Genomic DNA, 19,633 nt, shown 5'->3' with positions numbered 1-19,633 from the left:
AACAATCCAGGTACACAAAGTGTTTCACTTCAATAAAAAATAAAGCCATTTACCTCTCCACTTCAGTCACAGTTGTTTCACTTGCATTTATTTTGCTGATAAGTATTGGGGCTGGTAGTACTGGTTCTGAAGTTTGTTCCACCATAGAAGATGCATCAAATGCTTTTGAGTCAGCTGGGATTTCCACCAATGTTAAAATGAATGTCTGTTCTTCCTCTGGACATCTATGATCATCATTCACTACTATAATTTATTCAGGGAAATAAATAACAAAAAACTATTAATCAAGTATGAAATTATGCTGTTCTCTTCATATCCTCCCTACATGGAGTACTGAAATTTTAGGCACACATTTCTCCATGGAAAAAGGCATTGAGCATATTCTTGAGACAGCAAGTTTCCTGTCTATTCAGATGAGACACACATCATCATCTCCTAGGTGCTTATTCACTGCAGAGGAATTCTGATTACTATTGAGAATGAGGAATATTAAAAATGCCCAGTAACGATTTTTAATGGGTGTTCTAGCATTAAAGAGCAATTTGCAGTTTTATTAAACTTATGTCATGGTGGTCAAATGGCCCTCTCTCTTTAATTCCAATTCTTAGGTATTAAGAGTTACTTTTTTAAATGGCAGATGTCTGATGTTTTGAAGGTAAGCACAGGATTTTTCCCCTCACTGCACATTAGGAGTTGGGAAGCATAGTCCTGAATTTAATAGATGAGAAATATAGATAATTTAATCAACAAACAGACATTAATAATTAACTGCCAGCTGCCATCTGTTAGAATTTAAGGAACAAATATTTGTAAAGTTTTCAAAAGATGGAAAACAACAATGGTACTCCAGCTGTCAATGATGTAAAGCTTTCATTCCAAACTCAACTTGCTTGGATTCTTCATCTAATTAAGCATAGTTTAAGATGCTTCATCTTAAGATTCTTAAAATAAAGAGCATAGCAACAGACGTCTAAGAAGAAGTATCAGCCCGATCTTTGGCACAAGCTAATGAGTTACAGGTTTGGACTGCAGTTTCCATGTAAAGTAAGTATTCTGGGCTTCTGTCACTATGACTATCCCATATGTAAGACCAGTAGTGGTTCCAAATCAACCATTTCAAATTTTTCTAGGGAACAGCAGACATCACCTTTGTAACTTTCATCACCTGATTAGATAGGCATTAATCTGTCAACTGAGTAGAGCTAAAGAAGAAGTTTGATTGTCTTAGACTTCTTTTCTTCTTTCCCTCCTGCTTCACACTTGCACAGTACAGCCCTCCTACTCACACAACTCTGACAACAGCATTCACTTGATAACTTCATGAACAACTATAGCTCACTAAACCAGTGGAAAACTACACAGTTTCTCTCCCTCTGTGGTGTTCAGTTTTTGATGGGTGAGTCAGAGATGCATAAAGGGCTCTAAATACTGCTATACCTATCATAAGGTAAGCAGCAGGGGCTCACAACAGGGCAAAGAGAACAAGTTTCCCATCCACTGATATTTAAACTTAATGAAGGGCTATTCAAATAGTTCCCAAGTCTAGTTTCTGTTAATGAAATGTAAAGACAAGAAGCTGGGGAGAGGAATGTCACTATGCTGTGGATCATTACTTGTGTTAGTGGAATAGATTGATTAATCATGTCAATGAAAATTTTGATTTCTTTTAAATGAAAATTTTAGGGTTTGAATTCAGCTCTTAGTAATGGCAAGATACACAAACGTGGGCTTTTGCTAACTTTGAATATTAGCACATTATACCTGAAGTTTCTTCAGTGCTGCTTACGCAATGTTGTTGAGAATCCTGATTACAAGCTTCATTCTAGAAACAACACAGTTGAAATAAAACAACTTAATAAATCTGAGAAATTACTCTAGGAAACAGGAAGAAACAAAGCATGTCAAATGCTGAAGAGCCAAAAAATCCAATCACATCATTGCTATTTCATTTGTCAGTTTTCACTTCTAGCTGTTCTAGGCTGAAGAATATTAGCCTAACAAGGACAAGAAACACTGGGGAAATATAAAATTTATATGCAGCTTGTTGTCTGTATTGATGGTTTGTGAACATAAATTTATACTTCCTATAGCACAACTCTGTCAGAGGTGACTCACACAATAAATTGTTCAGTGGCACTAAGAAAGCAGATTCCTACAACCCTTAGCAAAACACTGAGTGCCAAATAAAAACACCAAGCTCTACAGTTCATCTATCCCTTCCCTTCTACAGCTTGTCCCTTTGCTAAAATCAGGAATAATCTACTGCAAGCTGCCTTTTCTCATACTCTCTGCCAGGCCTGTAAGAGCAACATTATTCTTGCATGTTGTCCTAATAGGAAATCAGCCTTGACACAGCACCTGCTGCACTCAGGAAACAAGCTTCTGTGCATCAGCTGTTCCACTGTAACTACATGCTCACTGATCGAAAACACTAAAAATCCTGAGGGAACTGCAAATGAACATTCTCTTATGAAGAAATAAAGTAACTCTCATTTATACTAGAAAAAAACAGAAACACAAACCACTGCAAAGAAATGGGTGTGAAAGACATATTGTTTGTCCGTGACAACATACATGATGATGTAGATTATATAGATATATGTAAAAATATGCAAAATTTTTACATATATCTATATAATCTATATCTCTTAATTGTTTTTTTTAAATAAATGAGAAAGAGCATAACAAAGGATGCAGTTTGCTTTAAACAAAACAAATGGAAATGACAGTGAACATTCTCCATTCAAGCAGTAACATTTTAACTTCATTTTAATATAAACAAACATAACAGTGAGAGGTCACACTGAATGGATATACAAATCCTCAGTAATTTCTTCCACCAAGACTTCTTAAAAATTTTTCACAATTTTGCTAATGGGTATCACTTATTACTGAAACGTTCTAAACAGAGTTTGCAAAGATTAAGTTTGTCTGAAAAATTGTTTGGCTATGCCCTTGTGAAAAAGCAGTTTCATTTACCAGCTGAAATACCAGGTCTTTAGAACTGGTGGGTACATTTGCACTGAAAACCGCTTTCTTTACAGAATTTCCATATATGGGGACTTCTGGACTGTAATTAAGTTCTTGTTCTTTACCTGAGTAGAGCTGACTGTACCTATATGGTGCTCAAGAGGATAAGGACTTCGCTCCGACAGTTCATCCACAGAACTTGGATTTGGGCAGTCTTCTAATCCAAGGTGTGATTTTTCAGGTTTTGGTGATGCAGTTAGATGTCTTAAATCTCCTGAATTTCCACAAGCATCTCTTATCTGCTTTTCTGTTCTGCAAGGTATATATCTAGTTAATTTGAAATCAAATGAAGATGCCCTGTGCAAACACTAAATTCCATGTTACAACGTATTTAATATGAACCGTATTCGTATTAAAAGAGCACCCGTTTAAAAACTACATAATTTTACTAAACAGAATGCATAATCTTTGACCAAATCTACATGAAAGATTTCAGGGAAAGGCCTCTGTAACTCCACTAATGGAGACATTCCTACTGAAAGTACAACCAAGCAGGAAGTCTTACAAGCTCATTAACATTTCTAAATGAGTCAACTCCTTAGGATTTCCTTGCAGTGTCATGAAAGACAGTTAAGTAGCAAGGTAATTACAAAGTTCTGAAATAGCAAGCAAAAGTTAATGTTCTATCTCCAAAAGCTGTAGCATGATATGCAAGGGAGAAAAACCTGATGTCTAAATTGTACACTATCCGTATAAACATACACAGTGTCAGTGAGCACACTGTTCCCATTACAGTTGCATACTACACCTGAACTTCAGCTGCATATTTTAAGACACAGTAGGAATAAAGTCAGTATTAAATCATGAGTCTTCCTACCTCTCAGTTTTGTCTACTTGCTTGTTAAGTTCCATACTTCCAGTTGTGAAGTCATGAAGAACTGAAGAATCATCTGCAGCTGGTCTGACTGGTTGTGGTTCCACCTTCTGCATTTCTGCATTACCCCTCAGACTTGTAGGATCTTAGTTTTATCAGAATAAAAATTAAAATACTGTATTTTCAGTCTGTGGGTGTATATACATATTTGTATTACTTTCTACATATGATCTTGTTTATATTAAAGTTTTGTAGTATGTTTATATAGACACATATATATGAATGTGCACATGTATACTTGTGTCTTATAAAATAAGGTACATACACATATCTCATCTTGCTTTTCCTATTTTACTGGTGGTATGAAGACGATTCAGATTTTGAAGACTACCTTTTCTGTAACTGCTTAAAGAACAGAAAACCAGTTCTTTCTATCTCCTCTTCTACTTTTAATGGAAGGAAAAGACAGTAATAATAGAAAAAAATACATTGTATTAGACTGTATTTCTGTAATTGACAGTTCAGTAATTTAAGTGCTTTCCAGGTAATTTAATACCTGCAGAAAAAACCTACTATTCAAATTTCATTTATTTTTATACTCAAAGGAATACCTATTTGTGATAAAGCTGTATCACAAATGGGTACCCTGCATTACAATGGTAATGTATCATCTGTGAACATGAACAGAAAGTGAAGACTTTCAGCTTTGTTTGATTTCATGAATAGATGTGAATCTATCGAATAACCATTTTAGAGCCCTAGGATAAGAAACAGGCTTACCAGTTTGAATTTGTTCTAGTTGTTCCACAAGTAAATTTGAATTAAGTATCTCTTCAATTAAGTTTTCATTGGACCTTGATATTCCAGAGGTTGGCTCAGGCTCCAGATGTCCGCCTCCTGTAAGTCTCCTACTGTTCACCACAGGCAGAGGGGTACCACTGCAAGTAAAAGGAAAAATGTCTTCAATAGAGTCCTTGATTTTTGACAGTTAGTGAAGATATGGGGCAGATCAGACAATGAAGACCTGAAATGCAGGCTGCAACTGGCAGAGAAGACAGAAAACTATCTTGCAGGATAAAAAACCATAAAAAGCATCTGTGAATTTAAACAGACAGGTATGCTGTAACCTAGGTATGTTTCTAACGTAAAGGAATTTTTTAAAAATTGAAATGCTTAAATAATAGGAGAATATCTAATACACATGACGTGGTAGTAGGTCCTGGTTTAATAATATAATTAAACTGGATGCAAAATAAGTTCTCTTGGATTATGATTTTTCAGAGAGTATAATCTCACAGTTTGTTCAAGCAATCAACAAGTTAAATGGTCTTTCAAATAATATGCGACCACAAGCAGATGTTTCTCTGGAAAGGTGTCCCATTAAGCTGTCTTATAATTCACAAATGCAAAATTATAAAACATCAACCACTAAAAACCATCATGATGGAAGATAACTGGTTTCTTGCCATCCCTTTGCTCTAAATCTTTGATCTACACCCCACAGCAGCAGTGACACTTAAGCAATTTGCCTTGGTCTTTTTAGCTGTAGAGAACTTTTCAAAAATGATCTTGATAATTAACCGTGATCCAGTACATCATTAGTTTGCTCTTTTTTTCTCCTTCCCTTCTCCAGGTAATCTCTTATTTTGTGAGAGAAAAACTAGTTATAGATACCCAAAATTACAATGTAAGTAGTAAGAAAGAGGAGTGTTTGCAGATTAAATACTAGATAACATAAACTGAGAAACCTTAACTAAAACAAGACTGCTTGCAAATCAATAAAAATGCCAGAAAGAACCCAGCAAAAGTAAGCAGTGCCAGAGGATCTCCCTCACTAATAAAAAATGAAGTAGTAATTTAACCTGGTATCAGGAGCATCCATCTCCGAATATTCTTCTACACCTATTCTTGTGCCAGTGATTTGATGCTCTACACTGATGTTGTTTCCATCCTCAGAAGGCAGTAATTCCTTGATAGAAGTGTCTGAAGCAAGCAAATACTGACTACAAGTTCTATTTTCTTTGGAGTAGGTGTGAATTACATGGCTATCAGCTGTGTCGAAGTCATCTTGAGCAGGTGACATATGTGTCTGTTCTGGTTATAACAATAAACAGAATGGTAAAACTTCATTTAAAACCCTCAGGTTTGGCATGTACATAAAGCTATAGAACTTCAAGCTTCATTTAACCAAGTTTGTATTTTCCAAAGACAGAAATTCAAATCCCAGATAAATACAGTCCTAAGAGAACACTTTTTGTAGTAAAAATACAAAAACTAGCATTCAGTGAATGAAAGTAGATAATAAATACTACAAAAAAATCTATAAAAAACACAGGTAATTTTAGGTTGTAGCTAATTAAGATGAAAAGGCTATGCTTCACATTAAAGGTCTGAAAAGATCACTGAAAGTTACAGTCATTTAAGCTTGATCCCTTTCTTTCATCCAGTTTACGTGCCCAGATCAATTCAAACGTATGCTTCCTAAAACAGATCACAGAAACAACTGTCTAGCAGTGATAGAGACTTGACAGTATTCACTAGAGTGACTGCCTCTTTCCAGCCAACCTGCACTGCCTGGACTCACTATGTGCTACAATGCAACAGGACTAAAAGCATAAAAGATTCTTGACTTCCTGCTATGCAGCAGCATGTGGAAGACCTTTGGAAGACCACTGCTCCATCCCTCCTTAGGTGGACCCAGAAAGCATGAAAGCAAGGCTTTGTCCCATAAATCAGATCATACCTTCAGTGCTTGTTTTTAACTGGAAATTTGGATCACCCATTGCAAGTAAAGTCATAGCAGCTTCAGTGCTTCCATCATTAATTCCTGTGAAGTTGTTCACACATATTAGAAGTCACAAGCACATTAACCAGAAATCCACTTACCCATATTCAAAAATTATTTGACACTACCACCAATACAGTGAAGTACGTATTTTTAAAGTTGACCTTATTTATGGATCAAAATGCTTGCAGACAAGCAGCCATTCTCATCTAGCAAGTTCAAACTACTGTTAAAACACTGAGCAGCAACACAACTGCCTTTAATGGTGTACTGGATACAGGTGGCAAGCTGCTGGCAGCAGGGGCCACCTGCTGGACACAGCCAGCTCCAGCTGACCCACTGCATAATAGAGCTGAGCCTGTCAGCCAAGATGGTGTCACCTCTGGAAGCATATTTTAAGAAAGGGGGAAATGTATATATTGGTAGCAGGAAATACATTTTTCATATCTACCTTTGTCCAGATCTGGATTGTCATGGATGGCTGCTTCCTTAAATACAAAGAAAAACAGTATCAAAATTCTATATAAAATTATAGAATAATTTTTATTTAATGCTTACATGTAAATTCTGTGCCCACTAGTTACCCCAGTTTTAAGGCTAACAATATTTACTAACGCAGTTTTCCCACAGCTGTGCCTCACATCTGTGTGGGATAGGTATCAGTCTAATAAGATACAGTTACATTCACACATGGCAACAAGACACTGCTGAAATAGCTTTGTATGACCAATGAAACAGACAAAAGACATTCTTACAGCTGTTGAGGTGTTTACTTTTTCTTCCCTCTGTACTACTGGTTGGATAGAAGCACAAGAAAGACTTTCAGCATCCTTAGCCAGCTGCACATCTGGGATATTCACAGATATTTCAAGCTGTAGAAGTAATTTTACAGGTATTTTAGTTCATCAGATGCAAAAGAAAATCTGTCAAGTGCAATTTTTTATAAACCTATATATTTAACAGATGTTCAACATCTAGATCCATCTAGATCTAGAGAGATTCTTGGCAAAAATCCTACATTCTGATTTGAGAAGGAAGAAGTGGTATCAACAGAAAGAAGAACAGATACTGCTACCTGTTAGCTAAGTGGAAGCATGAGACAACCTAAGGCCTTGTTTCTAATCACTCATTTCTCCACCATACTAAGTTATGCAGCTGAGATTTTTTTATAGTGACTGTTTACCTCGAAGTCTTCAGGATGGAAAAACAGTTCAGACATATTTCCAAAGCGAGATAGGGAATAGACATGGAGACATAGAAACACATCCGCTCACCATTTAACCTATTTTTTTAATCTTCTTCAGCACTGTATTTTCACTGAGAACTTCAGACATTTGTCATTTTCAGAAATGAGGACTTGAAATTTGATAGAAAGTTTATGATATTTCCAGGGAAGTTCTCACGGAAAACACTGCTCAATCTGGGCTGCTCTCAAAGGCCTCCACTCTACAGACTTTCAACTCACCTATCTAAATTTTACAACAGCTGGGTCCTCAAGTATCTAAGCACATCTCTCATTAGTACTCATTTCTCCTAAATGTTAAACTAGGCAACTTGACTGTAATCTCCACACAGAATATATTCCACATCACTGAAATCAAGGATTCAGCAAAAGTTTCCATGCAGCAACTTTGACACCCATTATTGTTCTAGAGATCCCTTGGTGTTTTGACTGAGCTTTAAATTATTCTGCTGTTTCACCCGAAGAAAGAAACAGTGTGATTAATTCAGGAGACAATAAAAAGCAGAATTTCAATGGGCAAAGAGAGGAAGAGGACTAGCAGTAGTAGTAAGCAAAAAAAGCAGTAGAAAGCAAAAAGCACTGAAGTAAATGGAAAGAGGCGATGATAAGAAAAAAATAGAAAAAGATCTTGTACTGGATAGTGTAAGACCTTGGCATGATACAAATTGTATGAAATAAAGGGTGAAGATTGTACTGGGCATGGCTGGGATGAAGTTGTTTCTCCTCATACCAGCCCACATAGTGCTGTCTCTTGGATTTATAACTACAGTAGTGTTGGTAACATACCAGTGGTTTTGCTATTCCTGCACAATGTCAAAGCTTTTTCCTATTCTTTTACCCAGCAAGGAGGCCGGGGTAAGTAAGAGGTCAGGAAAGCACAGCTAGGACAGCTGACCCAAACTGATCAAAGGGGAATTCTATATCATATGACAACACATTCAGCAATAAAAGCTCAGGGAAAGGAGGGAGAAGAGGAGCCCATTTGTGGTTAGGGCATTTTTCTTCCAAAGCTACTCTTACACAGACTGAGACCCTGATTTCCAGGAAGTAACCTGACAATGGAAAGGAACAAACAAATTCCTTAATTTGATTTTCATTTACACACAGATTTTCCTTAATGTATGTAACTGTCTTTATATCAATAGAGAAATCTTCTTGTCCTCCTTCTAATTTCTCCTTCTCCCACAGGAAAACAGAGCGAGCAAGCAGATGTGTATGTCTGGCTGCTGGTCAGGTCAGCCTACCTGACAGTTAGAAGTTTCTTGGCAAGGGGGACATGACATACAGAAACATTTTCTTCACACCCTTATTTCCTAACATTCAAATATGAAATCAAAGTGCTCCATCTGATCCATCTTGAGCCTAAAAAACACATGGATGAGCATCGAGTCTAGGCCTGTATTCAATCCCAATAAGCAAACTGATGAGTACCCTGCAGACCTACATACAGTTTGTAAACCTGATGACATAACTGGATCTTAGGCTGACACAGTATTAAGTTCAAAACCAAGTGTATGTGCAAACCAACATCCCTACTACTCTCAACACCATTCTTAACTTGAGCTCGATAAAACTCAAATACTCAGAGACACAATTAGAATAAAATATTTTTAAAACAATCAGAACAAAATTGCATATGCAGAACCCAGCTACACAATACCTCCTCCATGGTTTCCTGTATCTGCACAGGAATTGGTTTTGGAGATCGAAGACCTATAGGAACAAACACTGGAGCCTTATTTACTTCCTCTGATGCAAAGCATTCTTCTTCATCATCAAGCTCAAAGTCATCTGGCTCCTCATCCTCCTCCTCTTGAGAAGCCCGAAGGGTGACAAAGGTTATCTCTGAACTTCTGGGTTCCTTCTCAGATTTTCTTCTCTGTGTAGTTTTCAGACTTCTGTCTCTGGTAACTCTCAGTTTAGCTTCTTGTCTTTGACTCCTCTTCTCACTGCAATCAGCCTCACATTCAGAGGCAGAAGAAGTAGCAGTTTTTGGCTTCAACACATGTTCTGGCAGTGCTGTCTGTTTTGATGATCTCCTGAACTGCCTTCTAAAGTACAGAACAAAAACAATTAAATCCAAGACCTTCGAAAGAGAGAGATATTACAAATCAAAATAAACTCAATTTACAAAGTTATCATTGTGACCAACAATGCAAATTATTTAGTTAATAGTGACAAATAAGCATTTAATCAGAAAATTAATTTCTTCCTGTGTACATAAGGTGCTGACTGCAAATGTGTATTAAGCAGTTTCAGAATGCTAGAAATTTTCCCAATTAAACTTGCAAGATACACAATTCTTTGATTAACAAAGCATGAAGTAATTTTAATTTTAAAGGGATGTGGAAGTCACATACTTTGTAAGCCACAGGAACACTTCAGTTGTCTTTTACTAAAGCTACACCAGAAGTCCCAAACTATGATACTTAATTGATCAGACTACTGTTTACAAAGTGAAAGTGTTAGATGATAACTACTTACCTGCTTTGGGTTCTCAGACAGCATTCTCTTCAATAATAAGTTACCTACAGTTTCCTTCCTCAAAATCATGGGCACAACCACTTTGAGTATCAAAAGTAATGACAAACTTCCCCCCCAAAACATCCTCCTTGGTAAACAGGTGGGGAGCAGAAGCAAATGGCTGCAGAGGGCACTTCTAGCACAAAGCTTCCCTTTAGGTTCTCTCTGCCCTGTGCCCCCAAATATGGGTACTCTCTAGTCCTCCTCTAAAAAATCAGGAATTTCTGTTGAAACCATGGGATGGACTGGTGAGAGTGGTAGCTGTATTCATTTTATGAGAATACAGGCAAAGTAAGAGACAAAGGAGTATCTCCACACATCTGCTAAGTTCAGATTTAAGACACAAAAACTGACATGCTGCATGCACTTACATAACATATGGCAGAACTACGGCCAATAATTATCAATTAACTGAGTTTGGTTTACAAAGCAAAACAGTTGTTCTACCTTGTGAGATTGCCTGAATGCTTTTCCTGTGAGGTAGGAAGCTGAGAATCATTATCTTGTTCTACTTGACTCTCTGATGATACCCCTGGAGACTGGAGTGTAATGTCCTGTCTGATTTTCTTACAAGATGTTTCTTCAACATTCTCTGCAAAATTGTATTTCCTTGTAGCTTCTGAGAAGGATCCAGCTTCCACTGTATTACTGGAATTTTGCTGAACAGAGGAGTAAATTATTAAATGCCAAACATTTGTAACTGGTTTTGGTAACTTAAAGAACTTTGTTTGAGGCTCTTGAGAACATGCCCAGCTGTCATCTCTGATAACTTAGTATATTCTTCCTCATTGTCTCTAATTTTGGGCTCTATAGCAGAGGTATCATTAACTGGTATTATCTATGATGGTTGAATTCCCAGTGCTGCTGGTAGTTAATACAGCAAGACCATGCTCAATTTATCAAGAGCAACATCTCTTTAGAAGCTGGAAAGATGAATCATTTTCTAAAATTACCTATTAATTTAAAGAACAATTTGCAGGAACAATTTTTTTTCTCCCTTGGGAACAACAAAAAAACTATCATATTTTATATAAAAGCATTTAAATATTATTAAACATATATACAGACAAATATCAGCAACCACAGTTCTGTCAACTATGGATACTTGGCTAAAACAATATTTTAACTAGAAGTTTTTAGTCATCCATATAGAAAATAGGGAACACCAGATAAACTTGACTTGGTTATCACAGCATCAGACACAGATGGAAGTAGTTTGGACTAAGTCAGGACTGCTGAGCAAGTTTAAGAAGGTCTGAACTTTGTTCATTATCATTTTAATTTCTAAGTATGTTAACATCCATTTTAGGTAGTATCTGAAGTTAACTAACTGCCTTATTTTCCACTGTCCAATCAATAACAAACAGTAAATTATTTTTAACAATGTTAGCATGTATTTATTATAATTCAAATTTCTTATCATAGAAACCACAGAACTGAAGACAACAGTGTATATTAAGTATTTCCACAGTTTTTAAATTCTAAGTCCATTTATTCAGATAGTTTCCAATAGTGAATTTTTAAAAAAATCAAATAATCACATTAACCTTTTCAGCCACATTCTTGTTTCTGTGCCAGCTTTTTAAGAACTTTGGCAACAGGACTGAGGTATTACTGGCTCAAAATACATGATCAGCACTTACCCCTGATACACCTGTTTTTAATAACACCAAAAACTCTTCTTTATTTCCCTCAGTGTTGTCCTCTTCTCTGTTTTCACACTCTTCAGGATAATCTCTTTTCCTAGTGAGTCTCATTAGGTCTGGCCTTGGGTTGCAATTGGGTTCCCTTGCTCTCTGTTCACTTTCTTCTCCAGAATTCAATTTATCATTTGACCTACAAAAATATGTTTCAACTTTTACTTCTGAAGAACTAACTACAGAGTACATTCTATAAGCCTGGTTTGCTATCAGATATTTAGTACTTCTAACTATAAATGAATTTGTGTTTTGAATTTTTATTTGCTTTGTTGGCTACATGTAAAATAAATAAATAAAGAAAAAAAACCCCACTGCATAAAGGAGATAATTCATCCACAGCAGTGGACATTCCTGATTACTTTTGGGAAAGATTTTTGGAAGGAAAACAACAGGAAGTCAGAGAGATTGGAAAGTGTCAGGTATACAAACACAGATGTCCAAAATTAAGCAGGCAATTGCAGTTCACTAAAATTAATCTACTAATTGCAGCAATCAAGGTTCCACTGCTTTTCAAAAGGATACAATTCTTACATCTGTTTAAAGACATTCAGATCAGTGAGACAGAAATCCTGGCCTTCCAAACTCAAGACTTGAGCAAAAGGGAGTAAGAGTAATACAGAAAAATACAATTTAGCCAGCCTCATCTCAGTCCCTGGGAAAAGTGATGGAGCAACTAAAGCTGGAAACTTTTTCCAGACACATGAAAAACAACCTAACTAGGAGTAGTCAGCATGGATTCATAATGCAGAAGTTACGTTTAATCAATTTGGTAATATCTTCCAATGCAATGACTGTCTCAATAAATGAAGGGAGACCAGTAAATAGTGTCTGCCTGGACTCCAGTAAGGCTCGTAACACTGTTGAGCACTGTCTCTTCTAACATGCTGATAAGGGAGCTGGAAGTGTATTGGCAGTACACTAAAAACTGACTGAGTTGTCAGGTTCTGAGGTTTGTCATCAGTGACCGGTTAGAGACCAACAACCAACAGTGTGCCCCCTGAGTCAATACTGTATCACCTGCTGTCCAGTATCTCCACAAATGATCTGAATGATGGAGCAGGGTGTAACCTCAGCAAGTTTACAGATTAGGCAGATCTAGAAGGAATTGCTTCCCAAAGACAAAGACACCCAAAGGTTGTACTGGGCTCCAAAGGAACCTGGAGAAGCTGGAGAAGCGGGCTGACAGGAACCTCAGGAAGTTCAGCAAAGGGAGGGAGATGCAAAGTCCTGCAGCAGGGGAGGAGCAACGCAAGGCACCAGCGCGTGCTGCAAGCCACCCAGATGGAAAGCAGCTTTGCAGAAAAGAACCTGGCTGTCCTGGCGGTCTCCAAGTGGAACATGAACCAGGAACGTGCTGTGGCTGCACAAACAGCTCACAGTGACCCGGGCTGCAGCAGGAGAAGCCTTGCCAGCAGGCCAAAGGAGGTGATCCCTGCCCCTTGTTCAGCTTCACTGAAGAAGCCACACCTGGAGGACTGACAAGTTCTGGGCTCCCTGGTAGGAGAGACCTGGACACACCGGAACAGCCCCTCAAAGGGTCATACAGATGGTAAAAGGGGTGGAAGCATCTCTCCTATGACAAAAAGCTGAAGGAGCAGGAACTGTTCAACCCAGAGAGAAAGCTCAGGGGGATCTCTTCAACAGACAGTTCCACAAAAGCCTTAGGGAGGGTTCAAACAGGACAGGGCCAGGCTCTTTCCAGGGCTGCCCAGTGACAGGACAAGAGACAATGGGCAAAGAATGCAAGACAGGAGGTTCCTTCTGAGCACCAGGAAATCCTGTTTCGCTGTGAGGGTTACCAAGCACTGGTACAGGCTGCCCAGAGAGACTGTGGAGTCTCCATCCTTGGCAAGATTCAGAAGCTGTCTGGACACAGTATTGGGCAACCAGCTCCAGGTGCCTTGACTAGCAGTCGGACCAGAAGATTTTTAGCAGGCCCCTCCACTCTCAGTTATTCTGTGAGTCTGTGAAAGTCCACTATCATAGAATACAAGAAGACTGTCAAGTAAGACCCTGGGACACAATTTCAGCATAATTCATGGAAGAGATTTTAAACAGTTTTAGAGTTTCAGAGATAGATGCAAACTGAAGTTAATTTCAGAAAACAGCAAAATTGTAAAATATATTGATTTACAGCTGCTCTCTGTAAGCTAAGACTGAGCAAAGGTAGCTGATAACATAATGCAGAACTCTCCCATAAAAGTGGCACCATCTGCCTCATACTGCATGTACATTATAAGCATCATTACAGTAAGTTCTTCTACTGGAAATAAAAATTGAAGAGACTCAGAATATATCCTACAGAAACATAAAATGAGCTTGCTGTCTTCTTTCCACTTCTCAATTATAAGGGAGTGCAAATGGCACTGCTCAGTCTCTGGTCCATATTCATGGTACATTGTACCCTAGGAATTTATTAGTGAGAAATGCAGACAGCTAAACCCTGATTACTTGTTTCTACTCTAACCCATGAAGTACCTTCATGGAAAAGGAAAACAGCCTTGAAAAAAATTGCCTAATTCTGTTAAAAACTCTTGTATTATTTAAGAATGCCACCTAGTGACTTTCACAGCACATAGTAGATAATAGTTAGTACAGCTCAGAGCCTGTGCTTCCAAAAGCAAGTGCTGTATGAAAACAACTGGACAAATGCACGAAACTTTTAAAGTGCTGTCATGGCTTAACCTCAACCGGTAAGTAATTGCCATGCAGTCATTCAGCCCTCAAACCCCAGGCACAAGGAGAATTGGAAAGAAAAGGTAAACCTTGTGGGTTTAGATAAGAACAGTATAGTAACCAAAACAAATAAAATATAAAATAATGAAAAGGAGAGGCAAACATACACAGACAGAGGGGAATAAAAAAACAAGGCAAATAAGTGATATACAACTGCTCACTGCTTGCTGGCTGATGCCCAGTTTGTCCCCAAACAGTGTTTAGCAGCCCCCGGCCAGGTCCCTCCAGTTTATAGACTGAGCATGACATTCCTTGGTATGGAATATCCTTTTGGCCAGTTCAGAACAGCTGTCCCAGCTGTGCTCCCCCTCAACTATTTGTGCACCTGCTCACTGGCAGACCCTGAGACACTGAAAAGTCCTCAACTCAAGGTAAGCACTGCTCAATGACAACTAAAATGCCACTGTGTTATCAATGCTATTCTCACACTGAATCCAAAATGCAGCATTGTACCAGCTACTAAGAAGAAGATAAACTCTACCCCAGCTGAAACCAAAATCAGAGATTTTTTTACTTTGCCAGAAGGTAACTTTACCTTTCTGCGGTATCTTGAATGCTTCCTATACCATCTGTAGGCAGACACTCCTCCAGCTCTCTTCTGCTGTTGCAACTTGGTGATTTCTTAGAAGAACAAAGCATTCCTGATGTCATGCCTTTTGAATTTACATCTGGATTGTCATTCTTGGCCAGATTTCCCACAAGCAACACCTCCATGTCATCCTTTGATTTGAGAAAAAAAGAACAATATTAGCACAAAATATATCACTTGTAAAATAACGTATTGCAAATTATGATCAAGTTGTTATTTTGAGATGAAACTTCATTTAAAAACTTCCAAGTAGTTTATGGCACCACCACTGTTCCTTGTTTCTCTACAAAGGCATTCAGCTTATAAAAACAGATACTGCAACCAATATAGTCCTTCATGAGAAGCAACCAACGAGCTCAGAAGAAACCCAGCATCAGAAATATAGCATGCAAGTAACTAATAATGTATCATGAATATGACTGAAATGTCAAAGTTCAAGTGAAGTCTTTATGTGTCTTATCAATGTGCCATTTAACAGAATTTTGGAAAACCTTCTAATAGCGTGCAAATACTGAACAAGAATTTTTACTAGGCTGAAATTAATTAATGCATTTACAACAGCTTATTTAGATGTCTTAAAAACAGCTTGTGCAGAATCAAGCATCAGAAAGTGTAGTCAAAAATAAATGAAGAAAATCTCACTTTTGAGGAGAGAGGGTTTTCAGATTCTTCCACCACAGGCAGATTCTCTCCTTGATTTATTTCCTCTTCATTTGGGGCAGCAAGTTTTTGTACTACTGGATGTTCTTTCTTTTCGCTGTATGTTCTTTCTAGGTTTGGTCTAGTTCTCACAGATTCAATCCTTATGAATTGTCCTGGCTTCAGAGCACTCAGCTTGCCTTCTTGGGAGGTAATTTTTTCAGTACTGCTGAATTTAAAGCAAACAAACAGAAACAGGAAAGTCACACTTGACTTTGCCTGGGAGAGAAAAAAAGCACTTCTGCGCTTAAGTTTTAAATCAACACTTACACAAGAGACTAACACACTGCTTTGTTTAAGATCAATAAAATTGTATTTTCAAATATATTTCTCATTTATGGTTAACTTTGGAGCAGAAATAACAAAATGTCAAGGCATTTTTAACTTAAAAAACAAGTCACGTTGCTAACCATACTAACATCAAAGTATTGGCAGTCTAGCACACACTTAAGATCTTATTTTAACAACAGTGACAGTAAAATAGAAGAGCACATGGATGGATCAATGAAAGTCAAGTCTCTGTCATTATGCAAAATTTGTATGTTACATGTATCTTACATGTGTAAATGTATGTTACATTTGTATCTTACATGTGTGATTGCTACTTAAGCAAATACAGACCCAGTAAAAAAAACCTTGGTCAAGAAGAACAATGAGCTCTTACAGATCAAGTATGTACCAGATAAGCAAAGATGAGGAGTGCAGCTAAAAAAATGTGCTCTGAAAACACTGGAAGAAGCTATTTGTGGGCACTGAAAATGAAATACTGCAGGAAGACAAAAGACAAGGAAGAGAAGACTTGCCATTTGCAAAGGTATCTCATTATGCACAGGCAAAAGCTTTTCAAATGCAATTTTGCTAAACTCAAATCTCACCTGCTTTGTTCAGACAATAAGGTTTCAGAGATAGAGAGCACCTGAGGCACCTCTTGCTGCTCTTGTTCCTCTTTGCTCAATACATCATCTTGACACAATACAGCTTCATTTTCAGCCTTTAATTTACAATAAAAGAAGAATGAAGAAAAATAGAAGTATGTAAGCTTCTAAAACAAACATAGATTTTATATACAAAAATAGAAATTATGCTACTTTCCCAGTTTGAATAAAGGTAAGAATTATCTTATCATAATTCAATTTATATGCAAAAAGGAACAGGAATCTTCATACTCCTGGGATACCTAGAGCTAAGCTCTTAAATACTATGTGCACCCAAGCATTGTGGGAAACACTCATCTATTTAGTATTCAATCAATTCCCTAATACATGAAGCACCGTGGAAACAAGATAGTTCAGCAAATGGAAAACCTTTGAAAACTGGACACTGCAGAGGGCAGCACAGACACACCCAAGCCACAATAACAGCCTCAAGATCCAGAAGGTCTAATAAGCTTTATGTCTGTATTTGCCACAATGGTTCCACAAAGCAGCCACTCAAACATATCCTTTACCACTTCAGGCCTGTGACAGCTTGATTAGTAAAAAGGATCGTTAGACCTGCTCTGGTTCTACAGATTTGCCCAGTACAGAGCAGATGCATGTGCATGGTTCACAGGCCACAGGTCTAAGAGCAGCCAAAGCTGAACCACAAGGAACTATCTCAGCCAGGGTGAGCCAACCATGGCACCAAAGGGAGATCAGAGACGAATGCAGGACACAAGTACTTTTCATAGGCTCAAGAACAAAACCAGCTAGAACCAATCCAAAATATCAGTCACTCTCGCAAAGTTTAGCTGTATTCCAAATCTAAGGCAAGTCTACAAAGATATCCCTAATTCCATTCCACGATTCATGTGCAATCCACAAAACAGTTACAGAGAACACATCATACTGTAAATGGCTTTCAAGGATTTCCACACCTTTTACAGTCCCTAGTGAAGTGTCTGTGGGGACACACAGTGTCAGTTACTTGTATGAAATAGAAGAGCATCATGTACTGTAGTGATGACAGCAGTTGGAGCTTATCAAATTTTAAAACCCCTTTTTTTTTCATAAAAATAGCTGTCCTCTGCCTTGACATGAGACATTATACTAGATTGCTCAACACTTGACCATCCAAACAGGAAAGATGAAATGAGAAAAAAGCTAATTTTTATGCATTTTTATTTTAGAGTTTGTATAAATGTGAGCACTTTTTTCCTATGATGCAGTCCAATCAAAAACAGGTCCTTTGCAAAAAAATAACTAATACTTCAAGTTGTAGACCTCAGTGATTTCATACCTACAATACCTCAGCTTACCAGGACTTGGGTATTTTTTTTTTTCATCTAATATATTGTCTCAGCTTCAGGCAATGCAACTTCAATGTTTTCATTTAACTTCATAAAAGTGAACATGCACTTCAAACCAGCTTTGAAGGCAGAGCCTTACTCTTATTAAGATCTACTATGACAGTATGGTCAAGCTCATCTTTCTGCTCTGCTTCAGGCTTTTTCTTCCTCTCATTTTCTGGTATTTGTATATTTGTATATACACTCCTTCTTTCCAAAAGTACTTACCAAGTTTGACTTGTACCTCTTGTTCTGTGCTAGCTGTACAGGTGGAAGAGGTGCTTGTTGATGCTCTTCTTGAGTGCTGTTTTTGTCATCAGTACAAAATTAAGACAAAAAAAATAACCCAAAACTTAGTATAAATGCGTGTTACAAACACAAACACAGGTCCATTAGTATTACATGCAAAAAACACTGAATTTTTAAGAGAAATCTTGTGAACTAAAAGTTCAGCTGAGTTTAAATTACAAATGACAATTTTTTTCCAGCAAAAGTTTCAAAGCATCGGTCTTCTAAATACTTCCAACAACAGAATTAACTAACTCACTGAAGGTATTAACTTACTGACTACTTGTTGCTAAAAACTAAAGCAATTTTCATATGGTTTCTCTGATAAGCAAACTACCATTTCATTTTACATAAAATGAATCCAGTCTTTCAGCTGATGAAACAGTTACAAAGTGAATGTTCAATTAAAGTCGTGCTTAGTATAGAAGCTACTGAAATTGTAGTATCACTAGTATTAAACTATGAGAATGGAAATTTTGTGCAGTAATGTCATCAGACTATGGTTGCCAGATGGCAATCCATTGGCACACTGTTTTTCTTGTAAAATTCTTTCACTGTTACAGTCAAGAATCAAAAGTAGCTAAGCCCTTACCCTGTAACAGTAGTAGAAACGTCATCTTGGCTAATTTCAAGTAGACAGAACTCCAGTTCACCATCCTCTGATCTTGAAAATGTTTCTGGGGACTTACAACTTGGCCTCTCAGAAACTTCCTGAGACTGAAGTGGCTTTTCCTTTCCCAAGGATGCTAGTGCATTTAAGGCTTCGCATTTTCCTGCTTTCTGAAAAAATAAATGAAAGAACCAGAAAAAGCTGTAATAACAAACCAAAAGGAGACTTTATGATGTCTATGAAGTTTGGTACTTATCACTCTCTGAAAAACTCAGAGAGCTTTTTGCAGCCTCTTACAAAACTCTTCTGTAACTACTAACTAATGATTTCCTAGTCTTTCCAGGACAAAT

General features: G+C 37.5%; 1 protein-coding gene across 5 annotated transcripts in view; it reads right to left on the bottom strand.

Annotated features, from left to right (window-relative positions):
* Nucleotides 1-19,633, bottom strand: part of BDP1 (BDP1 general transcription factor IIIB subunit) — a gene marked incomplete at its 5' end in the record, with an annotated part of 51,997 nt that overhangs the window by 7,805 nt on the left and 24,559 nt on the right. For 2 of the 5 annotated variants that reach the window (XM_083883956.1, XM_083883959.1), the window contains 17 exons: nucleotides 54-243; nucleotides 1,762-1,822; nucleotides 3,096-3,282; nucleotides 3,848-3,989; nucleotides 4,625-4,782; nucleotides 5,707-5,938; nucleotides 6,588-6,671; nucleotides 7,081-7,117; nucleotides 7,385-7,501; nucleotides 9,533-9,923; nucleotides 10,843-11,054; nucleotides 12,039-12,231; nucleotides 15,367-15,551; nucleotides 16,063-16,288; nucleotides 16,995-17,110; nucleotides 18,614-18,689; nucleotides 19,266-19,453. In XM_083883956.1, coding sequence (XP_083740082.1) covers nucleotides 54-243; nucleotides 1,762-1,822; nucleotides 3,096-3,282; nucleotides 3,848-3,989; nucleotides 4,625-4,782; nucleotides 5,707-5,938; nucleotides 6,588-6,671; nucleotides 7,081-7,117; nucleotides 7,385-7,501; nucleotides 9,533-9,923; nucleotides 10,843-11,054; nucleotides 12,039-12,231; nucleotides 15,367-15,551; nucleotides 16,063-16,288; nucleotides 16,995-17,110; nucleotides 18,614-18,689; nucleotides 19,266-19,453 — 2,795 coding nt within the window. Of the gene's footprint in view, nucleotides 1-53; nucleotides 244-1,761; nucleotides 1,823-3,095; nucleotides 3,283-3,847; nucleotides 3,990-4,624; nucleotides 4,783-5,706; nucleotides 5,939-6,587; nucleotides 6,672-7,080; nucleotides 7,118-7,384; nucleotides 7,502-9,532; nucleotides 9,924-10,842; nucleotides 11,055-12,038; nucleotides 12,232-15,366; nucleotides 15,552-16,062; nucleotides 16,289-16,994; nucleotides 17,111-18,613; nucleotides 18,690-19,265; nucleotides 19,454-19,633 lie in introns of those variants that run through there. The other 3 variants (XM_083883958.1, XM_083883957.1, XM_083883960.1) reach the window with 3 other exon arrangements.

The sequence above is a fragment of the Zosterops lateralis genome, assembly GCF_965231275.1.
Source record: "Zosterops lateralis genome assembly, chromosome: Z".
Classification (NCBI taxonomy): Eukaryota; Metazoa; Chordata; class Aves; order Passeriformes; family Zosteropidae; genus Zosterops; species Zosterops lateralis.
The sequence above is the reverse complement of the archived record's forward strand: the minus strand, read 5'-3'. Positions and strand labels throughout refer to the sequence as shown.